Consider the following 14,868-nt stretch of genomic DNA (forward strand, 5'->3'; position numbering starts at 1 on the left):
TCATTTTACCATAGCATTCAGAATCATTCAGAGGAGTAAAACAATGAAATGTTTCCAAAGTGATGGAATCTCATAAGAGCCCAATCACAGAAATCCACAATAATTCTGTTTTGATTTAACTCAGAAAATATAATTATGTTAATCTTATATATACATACACTTCTTATTAATGTACATGATAGTCAGTAATGATCATCTTATTATGATAGAAACACTTAAATATGTTTTTAAACTTCTAAATACAGTTTTTAAACCAGGATTTTTCTTGTGATGGAACATTTACTTCCTCTTAGTTAAATATCAATATTTACTCAGCCAATGATTGGGAATGTAAAGCTGTAGAAAATGTAATTACTCAAGTAAAGTACCAGTGGATTATACTGAGGTAGAGTACTACAGAAAATGTATTTGTACTCATGGAGACTCCTGCTCCTCTCTCTGCAGACCACCAGGCCTGATCCCTCTGATAACTACAACACCCAGAGTTCCCTGCGGCAGTAATGGCAGCTGTGAACTTTACCCTGACTCTTGTCTTTATGTGTCTGGGTGTTGGAGGAGTGGTCTGATGACAGAGCGACAGTTCCCTGTGCTGCTGGCCGAGCTGCAGGAGCTGATCATGGGCAGCACGCTGGTGAAGTGTGGCCTGACGGACCTGGGCATCCAGTGGACCGGCTGGGCTCTGGCTGCAGCCTTCAGAACCGAGAAGTTCTATGACCTGGCAGGTAAAACCCGACGAGCTTCTCCCTTCTGTTAGTGTTGGATGTGCGGCCATGTGTTGACTGTGCAGCTGAGACTGGGATTCAACTGGAACCAGTGGTTTAAACTGGACTTTGAAAGAATCAGAGCCCACAGGGGGGAGGGACGCCTGATCCAGATGTGAGGGGCTGAAGCAGATGTTTAAAAGGGAAAAAGTTTGCAACGCACTTGGAATTGTTGATTCATCATCGTTACAAAAGCAAGAGTTATCTAAAGAGGGTTTGTTGTGAAACAGCCTCAGAGCTCCTCCTCCAGCTTAACATCCAGTCAGCTTACTTCATGACAGCAGGGCCGTGCACAGCAGTCCTGGGAGCCACAGAGGGGCCTTTTTCTGTCGGGCCCATTCTAGAACTAGAGAACACCAGTCACTGAGAAAGTCATAATGAAATTCTCACTTGTGCGTTGGGAAGAACTATTTCAAACTCTGTATTAACCACCTGAACAGAGTTAATAGTGTAATTTTGGTAGTTGCATGTTCTTATTTGATTCTTCTTTGAGCTTTAACCGTTTATTTCATTATCTTAAATGTCATTTTTCAGCTTTTTATTTGAATTTCTTCCATCTTACTTTGGGTTATGGAGCTTTCACTTGAATATTTCCCTCCATTTCTTGCACATTTTAAATGATGAATCAATTATTTGAGCAGATACGTGTCAGATTAATTGATAATGAAAAACTAATGATGAGGTGCAGCCCCTTTGTGTTCTCACTGTTTAACCTTTTTAAGCTTGTGAGTTTGAATCAGGTCACAGATGTACACGGCTTAGACGCAACCAATGAGGAAGGAAAAGATTTTTCAAATTATGGACAAGGTGCCACTTGAGTTAAATGCAGTCATTCATCAAATCATTCCAACAGCGTAGCTTACCTGTCGACACCAGTGACTGAATTCTTTCTAATTTCCCAAATGAATCACCCTGACACTCGTCCTCCTCTGGCGCTCCACTCCTCCGCTCTGTGCTCCTGGTTTTTCTTACCCTTGAACTTTGGAACCAATTGTCTGCAGTATCCTGGGTAAAAGATTTATTGAACACGCCTTACTCTGTGACAAGAACAACTGTCTGCCGTGCCCATGTCCTAACAGGCCTGTGTCGTCTTTTTCTTTTTTTTTTCTTGTGGTTGCAGGCTCTGGGACATTTATACTCCTTGCCCACCTGAGTCGTATCTGGGGCGGAGCCAGTCACGTCCGTCAGAAGGTGCAGACCGGGCTGGTGACGGCGTGGGGACTCAGGTAGGTGATACAGCGTCCACCCCAGTGTTAAACACAGTGACACCCCTGCACACTTCAATAAAACTGCAACGGAGGCAAGGCCGAGATTTTATCCTCCTGCAGTAAAACCCACAGAGCTTTGTGTGCGAGTTCAGTCGCTGAGGGTCCTTGGCAAGGTCAGAGGAGGGGCCGACGAATGAGAAAGTCTAAAGTCAGGTTAATGAATAATGGCTCAGTTAATGTGGAATGGATGTTAACCATGTTCCTCCTGCAGACTGGGGACATTCCTCTTCATGCGGATCTTGAAGGACGGCCACGATCGCAGATTCAACAATGTCAGAGACAGCCCAGGGACTTTCTTTGTATACTGGACTATTCAAGGTACCTGGAAGGGATGTAAAAAAGTCTTCCCTTTCATTTCCATTGTCCTTGACCATCTCCGCAGCCGCCTGAAGGACGGCGTGCCTCGTATAAATCACTGTCCACTTTCTCTTCCTAAATGCATTTATTCCAGGTAGAAGCTGGTGGACACAGTACGGGTGCATCCATTCTACTGTATTTTCATTTTTAAAACACATCAACTCTGCTGCAGAGAAAATTAAACAATCGTGTGGATGTAGCCAGAGTTAAATGAATATTAATAAAAGTATTGAGTCAAGCCAGGTCCTGGTTGATGATTCATTTGTTCCTGTTTCAGCCCTGTGGGTATTTATGACCCTCCTGCCCACCCTCATGCTGAACAGCGAGAAGCGAGACGAGCCTCTGGGAACACGCGACTACGTTGGCTGGACGATTTGGGGCCTCGGCTTCGCTGCGGAGGCCATAGCCGACCAGCAGAAATGGCTTTTCAAGCGTGACCCGGATAATGCAGTAAGTTTAAAGCCCTCATGATGTGCAGCTGTAAATGTCTCATTCACTGACAGTGTGCTGCCTCCAGGGGAAGTTCATCCAGAGCGGACTGTGGGCCTACAGCAGACACCCCAACTACTTCGGAGAGATCCTGCAGTGGTCGGGTCTGTGGCTCTCGGCCTCGTCAGTGATGCAGGGGCCGCAGTACCTGAGCCTGGCGTCGCCCCTCTTCGTCTGGTTCCTGCTACGTCACGTCAGCGGGATCCCCATCCTGGAGAAGCAGGCCCTCAGGAAGTGGGGATCTGACCCAGCCTTCATAAACTACATCCAGAACACACCTCTCCTCTGGCCGTGGCCTAAGTTTTGATGTAGATGTCAACAGTTGCCTCACACACACACACACACTTAAACACACTCGACTTCTTAAAGTGCCCCAACTAAACTAAGAGTATTTTTGAATTGAGTGTTGTTGTAATGTATTTTTGTCACTTTATAGTTATTCTGTAAAATAAATGAGCCATTCCATAATTAACTTCTGTGGTGTCACTTTCATCATCTTTTATTGTCGGGGGTTTAATCCCTAAATTTAGAAGTTGAGCATCTTTAAAAGAAAAGTGTTTGTGAAAGTTTTTAGAATCAGTTTACAAGTCGAGGTGTGAATGGGTCTTAACAAAGTGGTTTGAAAGGGGAGTGAAGGCTTCTGTTAGTTTCACAGTTCAAAGTTTCAAAGACATCATGTAATAAGTAACATGGAATACTTAAGTGTAAGAAATATAATAAAATATATAGAAAAATGAATTTAATAAACTATATAAAGTGTAAAGACAGGAAGAAATCTATGCAGTATGCATTTGTTCAGTAAATGGATTGAACATTAACTGTTATATTATATTGCACAGGCAGGTGAATATTGCAGTTGAGAGAAAGTGCAGTCCATAGTAATTGAAAGTAGCAGGAGCAGAGCAGGTTGTATAGTCTCACCGCTGCAGGAAGGAACGACCGACCGATCTGGGACGGATCCTTTTCACCTAGTGAATGCAAATGCCTCCTGGGCCACACACTTTGTGAAGGACCATCTACTCAGCAGACCCACTACTTTGTACTTGTATACGTCTCAGTGACAATACACTGAGCTTTAATGTGCTCATTGCCACAATATCAAAAAACAAGTTCAATCTTTCTTCGGTCTTTGTGACCTCAGATGATACATGATTACTTACACAGAGCAGGAAAGTGAGATCGGATCATTAGTGATCAGACAGAGCTTTAAACGCCAGGTGTTAACACTTGTGATGAGATCTCTCAGGACGGATGTTTATATCGAAGTGAGACAAAACTTTTACAAGAATCTAAAGATCTAGTTTCCTTTGACAACTTACCTCTAGATCTACATCTGTGCCATTTTAAGTTTATATATTACAAACATGCTGTGATGAGGTCAAAGTGGAGCCTCACTCTACAGAACCTTGACGTTTGTGTAGCATCTGAATCTCCTGCTGACTCAGGGCAGTGAGCCACACAGAGAGAGATGGAAACAACACAGAGACTCCAACAGAAAGACCAGCAGACATTTGTGTAAATGTTGTAAATGTATTTTATAAGTGAACAAGAGTACAAAATCTGTGCTGGTAGTTAATCAAATAATGCCACAGTAACTTAACTGGCTAATCTTACAAAGTAATGGCCTTTTGCACTGAACAGTTCATTAGAAACCTCCCATGGTACAAACAATACACTGAGCTTTAAATATCCGGAGGAGCTAAAAGGACCTGACAGAGTTTACAGCTCGAGACATAAACAAGTGAACAATGTTCCTGATGTTCACCAGCAGTGCAAAATACACTGTAAAACTGTGACAGCAACTTCTTTTACTTTCTCCCCTAGTTGGAAACGACGAGCAAGATATTCCCACTCAGCTCTTGCACTTAGTGTTTGTACTTAAATTACGAATATTTACAGTACAAATTACTGGGAGGGGGGGTGGGGGGGTGAAGACAACTAAAACTGGATAGAAACAGAAATAAAATACAAACATCAAAATAACAAACCTAGAATGAAATGCCTACAAATGAGCTCTTCAACCTCTGAGTGACACATGAGCCGAAGAGCTCAAGAGAAATGATTTAGGTTTGAGAAGCACGTCACAACAAAACTGCAGGTACAGTACACATCGTCATCTATGAGCACACCTCTTAAAAAGAGCAAATATATATATATATATAGAACATCCACATGCGTTAAGATGGGACATGAGAAAGTCACGTTAAACATTTTTGCAAAAGCATTCTCTAAAGTCACAAGTGTGCATAGATGGGAAAACCTATTTTGTAAAAAAAACATGTAAAATTATCAAAATACTCTTAACATTGTGAACCTTTAAAAATGATTATAAGTATAAAGAGAAAGACTAACACGGAGGCAACTATAGCGGTTAATAAAGCAGTACCTGGCTATGAGTTATTCAATATTGCTGCATGAATAAAAGGTTTTATGTAGCTGCTCTATTTGAGGAGCGGCGATGCAAAGAATTTTCCTTGGCGACCGAATCCAACAGCCGATTTGCTCTTGCTCCCAAATCTGCAACGAGGAGAGAACATTTCAACAATTAATGATTGAATACATTAACATGGACAGAAATATTCCAATCTTTTTCTGAACCAGTTTAATAGAATATATTTCTGTCTACATGTTACAGGGCATAGTTTGAATATGACTCCTCGTGTCATTACGTCCACTGCTACTGACGTTATGCTGCCAGTTTTAAAACATCAACCTGAGACAGTTCAATTTACGATGCTACCATAAACCACAGCTCCTCTTATCTTTCCATCTTGTTTACACCCATGGAATTCATTGACATTATAACTGTCGTATGTCACAAAATGCTGTGAAAAACTCCATAGGACTTTATAGTGTGATTAAGACATATACATGACGACATAATGCGACTAATGTCAGAATACTCCACGTCTTAATTTAATTATTTCTTAATAGTACTCAGTAGTATATGGCAGTCATTCCTAAGCCAGTTAATCATTAGATCATTGATTGTAGAAACAGTGTTGAAGCCGAGGGGGGGGGGACTCTGCTGGTGTGTTTACCTGGGAGTCAGAGAGGACTTCATGCGCTGAGACAAGGAGCTGGAGGACGGGGTTTTATTGAGCTGGTGCTCCGGCGTGGTCAGAGGACCCAGCATGCTCACTGCAACGGCAAATACATCAGGGTGAGATGACAGCTTCCAAATAACAGCGTCCACACTCGCACCAACTCTGAAGAACAACACCCAAAAGGTTTACCTCTCTCGGGGGTGGCGTAGCAGTTTGCATTCTCGATGATCAGGTGGTCCAGGTTCGGCTGCTCGTTTCCCACGTTGACAAAGGGGGCCCAGTATTCCACCGGCAGAGTCAACAGCCGCTCCACGACCTGAACGGGGAGGGTGCGTGGAAAAAAGATCAGTGTTATTTCAGCCTGTTGCCTCATCCCCTTTCAAAAGTGCATCACTGGTGAGGAAGATGCCTCGAGCAAGACGGAGAGGAATTACACATAAAAGAAAAACTGTGTATTGTGATGATTTTCTCTGAGTGTTATAATTATATAGAGTTCAGTCTCAATCTAAATGTTTCTACTACTTATTGTGATCTCAACACAATCGTTTTAAATATTAAAACCTCACATCTAATTTGAGACCCGCTTTCCTCGTGATAACCTTGTGGAGTAAAAGAAAATTAAATATCATTTCTTAGATTGTCAGGTTACGATCCATCTCTATTAGTTTTAATTCATTCCTGTGCTTGGATGCAGATTGACTCCACGAGCACAAGGTACTCAGGAAACGGTCATTGAATGCAATCAAGTGTTATTGCTTGAAATCTAATCTCAGATCAGCCTCTCTGTTTACATTGGTTTGTTCAAATAAAAAGAAAACATCACTGGGAAAAGATTGGGCTGGATTTCACTGTGGTGAAACAGACAAAAGAAATAAATCAGGAACCCAGCAGCTCACCCTTATTTCAATAGTCATTATGGGCTACACTGGGCAAAGCAATGGTAATGGTGCCAGCCATGGTAACTAGCCGCTGGCCACTATAAAGTCCAGCTAAGTGTGCTGCGCTGGAGGCTGCAAGTTCGAAAAACACATTTTCTTTTCTCCAAATGAAACATCTCGTGTGAATTCTCCGACACGAACAGGAGACCCAACGAGCCCAGCAGGCAGCTGTACAGTGTAACTTTATTCATTTGTGCTTCTGGTTGTGTGTTTGGAGCCATTTTAATGGGCTTTGCAACAACATAATGAGAACATGAACAAACGGGGTCGGGGAGACCAACCAAGCATTTGTTTGGGTCTGAGAAACTGCTGCTAGAGCTGAAGGCGGCGACTATCCTTTTTATAACCTTTTGAATTTTCTAAATACTTTTTTGTACGAGTAACGCCTGAAGAAACAGTATACACTGTACACGAGACTTGACATGTTGTTGTGACCTACCCTTGGCTGGCGCTTCGTGTCCTGCAGGATTGTCATAGGATCTGGATTGGCAACTGCATGACCCACGATAGTTGGTCCAAAAACTCGAGCCAGGTTACTGACGTCCATCTTAGTGTCCAAACTGTCAGCGACTCTGAAAGGATTTTATTAAATTCAAAACACGTCTATTAAATCAAATCAAATGGCCACAACGACTTATGGTTAATAAAGATACATTCATTTCTAGGAAAAGTACAAAGTTTCTCAGTCCATTTAGATACAAGTGAGCTGTTAATAAAACTCTGATCACATTTTTGCCAAAAGTAATTAAACAAATCTACTTAGAGGCTTGAGCTAAATCAAAGTGTGGTTACAGGGAGACTAGAGCATTAAATGAATCAGTAAATCCAAATTCAGAGCAGGCTGAATCTTTTCTAACCGGCTGCACTGAGACATTCGTAGGTTTGTTCACTGTTTTCTTGTGTTATTCAGAGGAGAGTAGCTGCCAACCTCTGAAGGTGAAGGGCTAAGAAAGCCAGCGTGTCTCTGTTGGGCTTTGGCAGGTCGCTAATGGTTTGGTACATCAGAGCGATGCTGTTGTCGTCATCTGAAACCTCTGAGGAAGAAAAGAGAGAAGTATTTTGTCAGCAGAGGACAAGAAACTGGAGGTTGTGGATTCAACAACTTGAAAAAAAAAAAAAAAGGAAGAAGGTTTTTGCCTTTCCTTCTGAACAAAGTAGAAACACTTATGAAACCTGAATTGAATGGGTCTGTCGGGTACAGTTCCGTTGTCCATTCACGAGTTACACAAAGCTGCAGTTATTTATAAACAGCTTTTACTTAGTGTACCAGTGCTTTTGCCCGAGGACCAGCATCGTTTCTAACACACACACACATACCGGCTGCCTCCATGAAGGTGCGGTTCAAGCGGAAGGTGAGGAGAGGCTCCTTCAGGTTCCTCAGGAAGTCCTTGAGGAGGCAGGTGACGGCGTGGATGTCGTCCACCTTGCTCAGCACGGGAACGGTTCTGCTGCGGAGAAACTTCTCCTTCAGCTCCTTCACTGTGCGATCGGCACCGGACAGACGATACAGTCCAGCCTGAGGGGGAAGAAATATACGATTATGTACTTTTCATTTTCTTGACTGAACTTAACCCCGAACTATGGCTACCACTAACGATGATGCAGAAATCAGGATAAATCTGCTGGTTATTATTAAATCTGAGAGAAATAGTGACAAAAACACCAGTTTTCCACAGTCCAAGGTAATTCTGCCCTATCCCCATTCAAGAAGCTACAGATATTCAGCTTATTATTAATTATTATAATTATGATTCTGAACAAAAAACTCAAAGTCCCCAGAACCTTCGATGCGTTGTTCATCTGGCGGTTTTATTCTAACAGGGTACCAAAATAACATGATTAGCAAAAGCATCACATTTCCTGAATCATTTCAACTATCAATTAAATGATTTGTCAGTGGAGCTTAAGCCTAATAACCACATCACTAAATGGTGCAAACAACAACATTTGTAAGTCAACATTTGCAGTGTTGACCATTCACAGGGTGAAAGGGAGAAATCAGGACGGGATGAAAACATAAAACCTCAGAAAGAGGAGACGAGCAGCACGACGGTTTATCAGATTTGGAGGCTTTCCACAGCCCAATTACAAATTTAATCTCCCAGGAACAGATTGTAAAATCCCAGTCACAGCTCTGTCTCCGTTTATGGGGACCACATAAAGAATAACGACTGGGATGAGAAGCATCGCCATCCTTCAGACTTCTGCGTGTCACCGGGACATGAAAACGCCACTAACCTCATGCAGGCCTCTTTGCTCTATCTCACTGATGCAGTGGACCACGAGAGGAGGGATCTTGGGTGATGTGTTGGGGACGTAGTCTGCGAGCACGCCCTGGGAATGGAGCAGAAATGGGGTCAAGTGTTGGAACTTTCACATGTGTGTGCACATCAAGAGAGAAATAAGTCATTGGGGGGGAAAACAAAAGTTCTCACACACCTCCCCGATCTTGACCGGGGTGCCAGCCAGAGTGGGGATGCAAGGCAGGGGGCAACGCTGGCGACACTCGGGGTGGGAGACGACCCGGCAGTCGCGGCACTTCAGTGAGATCTTGCCGAACTTGATCCTCTTTCCACACGGGACGCAGGACTCGGGCTTAATGACCTAAGACAGGAGTTGAGAGGCTGGTAAAGATTGTCCGTCGACGGCGTCAGAAAAAAACCCCTAAATTACGCCTCTTTTTTTTAAGCCCTGCACAAACAGAGCTGCACACATTGGGACGAGCAGAAGTTTTTAAATCGTTAAACACTGGTGCCAAAGCTGCTCCGTACAGACAACAATAGATATACTTTGGCAAAGAAACTATCATTTAAAATTCTGGAAATAGATGATTGACAAACCCATTAGATCCAGTGCCAGGTTTGATCAAACTTATTGGCAGAACCATCATTAAACCCTAAAAGTCAGATTCATTCACTCTGCAGTTTTCTCACACACTTGGCACTCTTACAGTTTTGGAGACAAACTCGTGGAGACGGACACCCCCGGTGCTCTGAGGAGTGCTGGGCGCGTGTTTTTGCTCCACCTCAGGGACGCTCGGCTGTTTGAAGACATCCACAGACGGGACAGTTTCAGAGTCCCACTCCATGGCAGCTGAACAGGAAGAGATGGCAAAACAATACCTGGAGTTACATTCCACCACCAGTCTGCAGTTAAGTCGAATCATTGCTGCTGTATTCAGACATATATAAAAAATAATGAGAGCATTTAGAAATAATACACAAATAAGCACAGTTTGCACAATTTGACTTAAACTGTTCTTTTCAAAATAGCTCCAAAATATATCATGTTGACTTTACTTCAAAATAAAAGCATGTTTTCAATGAATTACATCTAAGATCAACAATATAATGTGGGGCAAGAATTTCACAATGGACTTTAACTGCAAAAAAGTAATACATTGCCCTAAATTGATTTTTCAATTTCGTCTCAAGAACAGAGTTGGATTGATGAGAATGAATTAGATCATTCGAGCAGATTAACATTAGTTTGGTTATTATATGTATTAAAAGTGCCCAGGGACACATTTTTAAATCATAATAAATATCTTACCAGTCCTTCTCCTGCTGCGAGTCCAGTAAGGAAGAGTTTCAATGGTAGAAATGGCCTCAACAGGTCCCCCATCAGCAGGGACAGTCACTGTGGTCATTGTAACCAGAGTCTCATTTCCCTGTCACAAAACAAATAATAAATACATAAACTGTAAAAAATAACCTCATACAAAATGTTACATGTGTTAAGGCCACATGTGCATTTTAAGAGCAACCAATTAGCTTTAAATATTTGCCATATTTTAACTCCATAGTCTTTAAGTGCTTGTTTAATCTGTAATAGCATCACATATCTTCTGAGTCATAAAAAATGAATGCTATCCAGACTGGAGCAGGGACCCTACCCTCTCCGCAGTTTTGCCTGTTGATCGACTCCGTTTGGAGGCAAGTGGAGGACCATCCACACGGTTTCTGGAAGAGCGCTGAAATAAAAGGGAGGAGACACGACATCAATAAATCTAGACCTGCAGTGAACAGGAAGCCGTGCTTCCAAAACCCTGAATTTTAAAAAGACAAAGTTCACAGGGACTTAACTTACCCTTTTTTCTCGTTTCTTGAGACGCACCGTCCTCACGTTGGACGAGTCCCAGTCCTGTCACAAATCGAGCACATCCGAATCAGACTTCAGAATCACAGGAGTTTATTTCCACTGTACATCAGTTACTTTAAGTCTAAACGATGCTGAACAGAAAGGTACTTACAAGAGAATCATCCGTTTTGTCATAACTGATATCTGACAAGATGGAGGCGGACTCGTCTATCGTTTTCAGTCTGTAAGAAGAAACAGAAATGTGTTCAGTAGGGATTCACTCATTTAGTTTTTTTTTAATATATTGGCCACCACACAAAAATGTATTGCAAATTGTTTTACACACAACTACATCCTCTAATGATACTTGAATAGAAATGCAGCTGAAAGACTACAGTGATCTGAAAGTGTGACAGACTACATTCATGTGATGGATGATAGTAGGAAATAAGTTTCCCACTTTGAAGTAGGTTTGTGAATACAACCCTGTACTGCCTCGGGGTCTTAAGTGTCAGATGGTCTCACACGCAAATGAACCCCCCCGCAAGCTAAACCACAGGGAATACTGGACTCTATATGTTTCTAAACTTGCCGAGACACCACTGATGAGGCGCGATGATAAAAAATAACACAGACGCTCTTCATGAAACAGGAAGTGAATGCTGTGGGAACTAATACTTTAGCTTTGGCTCCATTCAGGGGCCACATCCTTCTGAATGTGTCTGAGTGGCACCACTATACATTCCCAGTGCTCATTTAAAAGCAGCTGAAGAAATGGTCCTTCCATCCCAGAGCAACTAGGGCTCCAATAGGTGGATCCTTCTCAGGCCAACCCATCCCAGGATGCATTGTGCTTTGGTGATAAACTGGAGGCAACAAGATAAATGGCGTCCGATGCTTACACTTTTAAATGCAAGTATCAGGCGTTTACTCAAACAACAAAAACCAGGGGACGTTAAAACTTTCTCATCATGTCCAAATGCAGCTATGTTGCTAAGTGACGGTGGAACAAGCTGGTGACGCCAATCCAGAAATTGTTCATTGTCCAGACCGTCTCATTTCGGATCAGCCGTCATGGTCTACACAGTCCAGAGGAGGCGTCCCCCTGGACTGGGACACAGCTGCTGTGTATTTGTGAGTTCTTACCTTCGGCTGGTATTCAGAGTGGCTGCTGCCTGAGAGTTTGGGTTCAGGAAGGCCAGGGCCGAGCGCTGCTCTGCACTCAGCTGGATGCTGTTGCTGGATCCTTCGCTGGTCAGCAGGTCACGAATCAACAGAATTTGACGGTCCTGTATTATAGAAATACAAGCAGTGCACATATATAAGAAACTACATGGACCAGGCAGATGAACACATCAGTAAACAGTGGTCACCATTTGACTCAACATACCAGCTTCTCGCAGTCAGCCTCAGCCTTTTGTCTGCGCCGGATCTCCACATCCACTTGGTTGCGGGCATGTTTCAGTTTGACCTCCAGGGATCCCCTCTCCGTCTCGGTTTTGGTGAGAATCTCTTTGCAAGACCCCAGATCCTGCTCGGCCCTCTGCCATCTGCGACGGCAGTCATCAAAGTTTTGTGCCATCTGAATGAAGTCTGGGTGGGGGGGGGGAAGAGATGCACATGGTAAAAGTGTCTGGGATCTGTCGCAGTTGTGTCAAATGATTGACGGTAAAGATAAAACTAACAACCACGCACTACTTACTGGGTTCAATGTTGTCATTGAGGAGGTCAACTTGCGTCCTCAGGTTATCGTATAAGCTTTGCAGGCTTATCACAGCAGTCTCCATGATGTCTAATAAGTCAGGACCCTTGAAACAGACGCATTGGAAGATAAATACATCGAAAAACAAGGATTGTGGGTTTAAATAAAGCACTGGGCAAGTTTAGAGGTTCATATTCTTATACGTCCTGCAATACAATCAGTAAGGCATCAGAAACAGGGAGTTATAAAGACATTCAGCAGCCAAAGGAACGAGGAGTCATGTGCAGCAGATGGTTTGACCCCTGCAGAGCCCTGACGTCTGTGGGATTACACGAAGAGACACGGGACACTGAAGATCTAAATCCATAGACCTGTGGCAGATTTCAAGATTTAACTGAAAATACAACAGCATAAAAACGTTTTCAGCTGTGAATCCTGACCGGCATCGAAACTAGAAGAGTTCCTCATAATAAAACACACACAGCAAAAACCCTACAAAAGCACCAATATCAACAATAACTAAAAAAGGATTATGACATTTATGAGAACAAAGAATGTAAAGTAATCCATATCTTTGTGGATCATATGGGCAGAGAATCAAACTAAGTTGTCCCAACATGTTTTTGATCAACATCTGGAGACGAGTTCTTACACGTATGGATTTGATTAATTCTGTTTACTGACGTTACATTGAATTATATTAACAGATTAATAAGATATAAGTAGTATTAGAGCACAGTGAAGGTGATGTGTGTGTGTGTGTGTGTGTGTGTGTGGCTGTTTTTCAAACTGAAGACTTCCCTTAATTAAATGTTAAGAAATTATCCTCAAGTTCAATGGCGAATAAAAACACTCACGTTACACCAAAAATATTTACATATCGTTGATTCTTCCCATGTGTTTGAATGAGTTTCTTCACTTTCTGCCCTGAAGCTGCAGTGAAACACGTTCATTCACAGAACCGCAGGAAAACAATGCGGCGGTTGTTAGCCGCCGTTGACCCGGGTCCCCGTTAGCCCGCGTTAGCAAACAACATCCGGCATCGATGACCCACCTTACCCGCTGTGGAGCGACGCAGGAACCGTGGGAGCCGTGTCCGTTGTGTCGGTGAAGATGTTTCCACCTTTTTCCTTTTTCTTTTTTAAAGACACAAACTCGCCGAATCTCTCGTCCCTTCCGCCGCCGCCGCTTCCTCCAGCGCGTTGTAATTTCAAATGGAGCCGGCAGCCAATCAGCGACGAGCGTTGCGCCGGCGTCAAGGGGGAAGAGAGACGACTTCCGATTGGGACGTTTCAGAATAAAGCCGAACGCGTCGTTTTTTGTCTGGTCGCTCTTCGGGATCAATAACAAACAGAAACTAGTGAAAGAGATCATGAGAAATGTCCGTTTGGAAAAGATCTAATGTAATAATGCTCCTGGGACGCGGATGTTCTGTGTTTGTGACGTTTAAGAAACAGAAACGTGGAGAATCAAGGGAGGCAAACAACAAACTTCCGGTCTAAAACTTTCAAAGTAAAGAAAGTACGCGCGAAATAACGTTTGTTTTTTTCTTGGAGTGAATTAAGGTTAAAAACACATGAAGATCACAAATTTGAAATAACTCTGCACCACACCTCTTAATGGAAGTAATCTCTTTACTTTAAGTTATCATTTTTATGTTTTATATCGAATCCATTAAAGCAAATGGTCTGAGAGGAAACTCAATATCAGTTCACAAGAGCAATAAAAAGAAATGAAGAATCAGAAAGCCTACAGGATTATATTATATTTAGTATATATTACTTAACATGTGCATATGGGGGGTTAAAATGTGTTCATCATCTGGTCACTTTCAATAATTCCTTTAATTTTGATTATTCGTCAATGATATATCATCCTAAAATTAAAATATCTTATTTACACATAAGCACCATCTGCACAAAAATAATTGTCATGCCTTGCAACGAAACGCTGGAGCTTTATGAAGTGAAAGCCATGACATATTGATTATTTTAACTCAAGCAATTGGCTGGAGACATTCCTGAACCTTTCAAGTATGGAAGGAACTGCATCCGCACCCCTGATAGATCCAGATAGACGTGGATAGGACTTACAACACTATTCAATATAACATATTTCAGTCCTGGCCCCATCTTGTCTATGGATGTGTAAAGAATCTCGATCACTTCTGGTCCCTCTGGTCACATTATGTGTCCAATAGAAACACCGTTATAAAATCGTTCAACA

At 42.5% G+C, this 14,868-nt stretch overlaps 2 protein-coding genes across 3 annotated transcripts; one reads left to right on the forward strand and one right to left on the reverse strand.

Annotated features, from left to right (window-relative positions):
• Positions 1–524: 524 nt before the first annotated feature.
• On the forward strand, positions 525–3,347 carry si:ch211-210c8.6. The gene is made up of 5 exons (XM_035160285.2): positions 525–722; positions 1,882–1,987; positions 2,241–2,347; positions 2,664–2,836; positions 2,904–3,347. Exons 1-5 carry the CDS (start codon positions 566–568, stop codon positions 3,180–3,182), a joined length of 822 nt encoding a protein of 273 aa, XP_035016176.2. The 5' UTR covers positions 525–565; the 3' UTR covers positions 3,183–3,347.
• Positions 3,348–4,391: 1,044 nt separating this feature from the next.
• racgap1 (Rac GTPase activating protein 1) lies at positions 4,392–13,856 on the reverse strand. Of its 2 annotated transcripts, none has more exons than XM_035160313.2 (17): positions 13,702–13,856; positions 12,643–12,748; positions 12,331–12,533; positions 12,087–12,229; positions 11,113–11,182; positions 10,950–11,003; positions 10,756–10,833; positions 10,413–10,530; positions 9,811–9,953; positions 9,300–9,464; positions 9,099–9,194; positions 8,178–8,376; positions 7,789–7,894; positions 7,300–7,432; positions 6,112–6,238; positions 5,917–6,016; positions 4,392–5,392 (listed from the first exon to the last, which is right to left on the reverse strand). In XM_035160313.2, the coding sequence occupies exons 2-17, from the start codon at positions 12,725–12,727 to the stop codon at positions 5,317–5,319; spliced, it is 1,896 nt and encodes a 631-aa protein (XP_035016204.1). In that variant the 5' UTR covers positions 12,728–12,748; positions 13,702–13,856; the 3' UTR covers positions 4,392–5,316. The 2 variants fall into 2 exon arrangements, with proteins under 2 accessions (XP_035016204.1, XP_035016203.1); XM_035160312.2 differs by having other exon boundaries at positions 13,697–13,856.
• Between the last annotated feature and the right edge of the window lie 1,012 nt (positions 13,857–14,868).

Source organism: Hippoglossus stenolepis, chromosome 6 (assembly GCF_022539355.2).
Source record: "Hippoglossus stenolepis isolate QCI-W04-F060 chromosome 6, HSTE1.2, whole genome shotgun sequence".
In the NCBI taxonomy this organism is placed as follows: Eukaryota; Metazoa; Chordata; class Actinopteri; order Pleuronectiformes; family Pleuronectidae; genus Hippoglossus; species Hippoglossus stenolepis.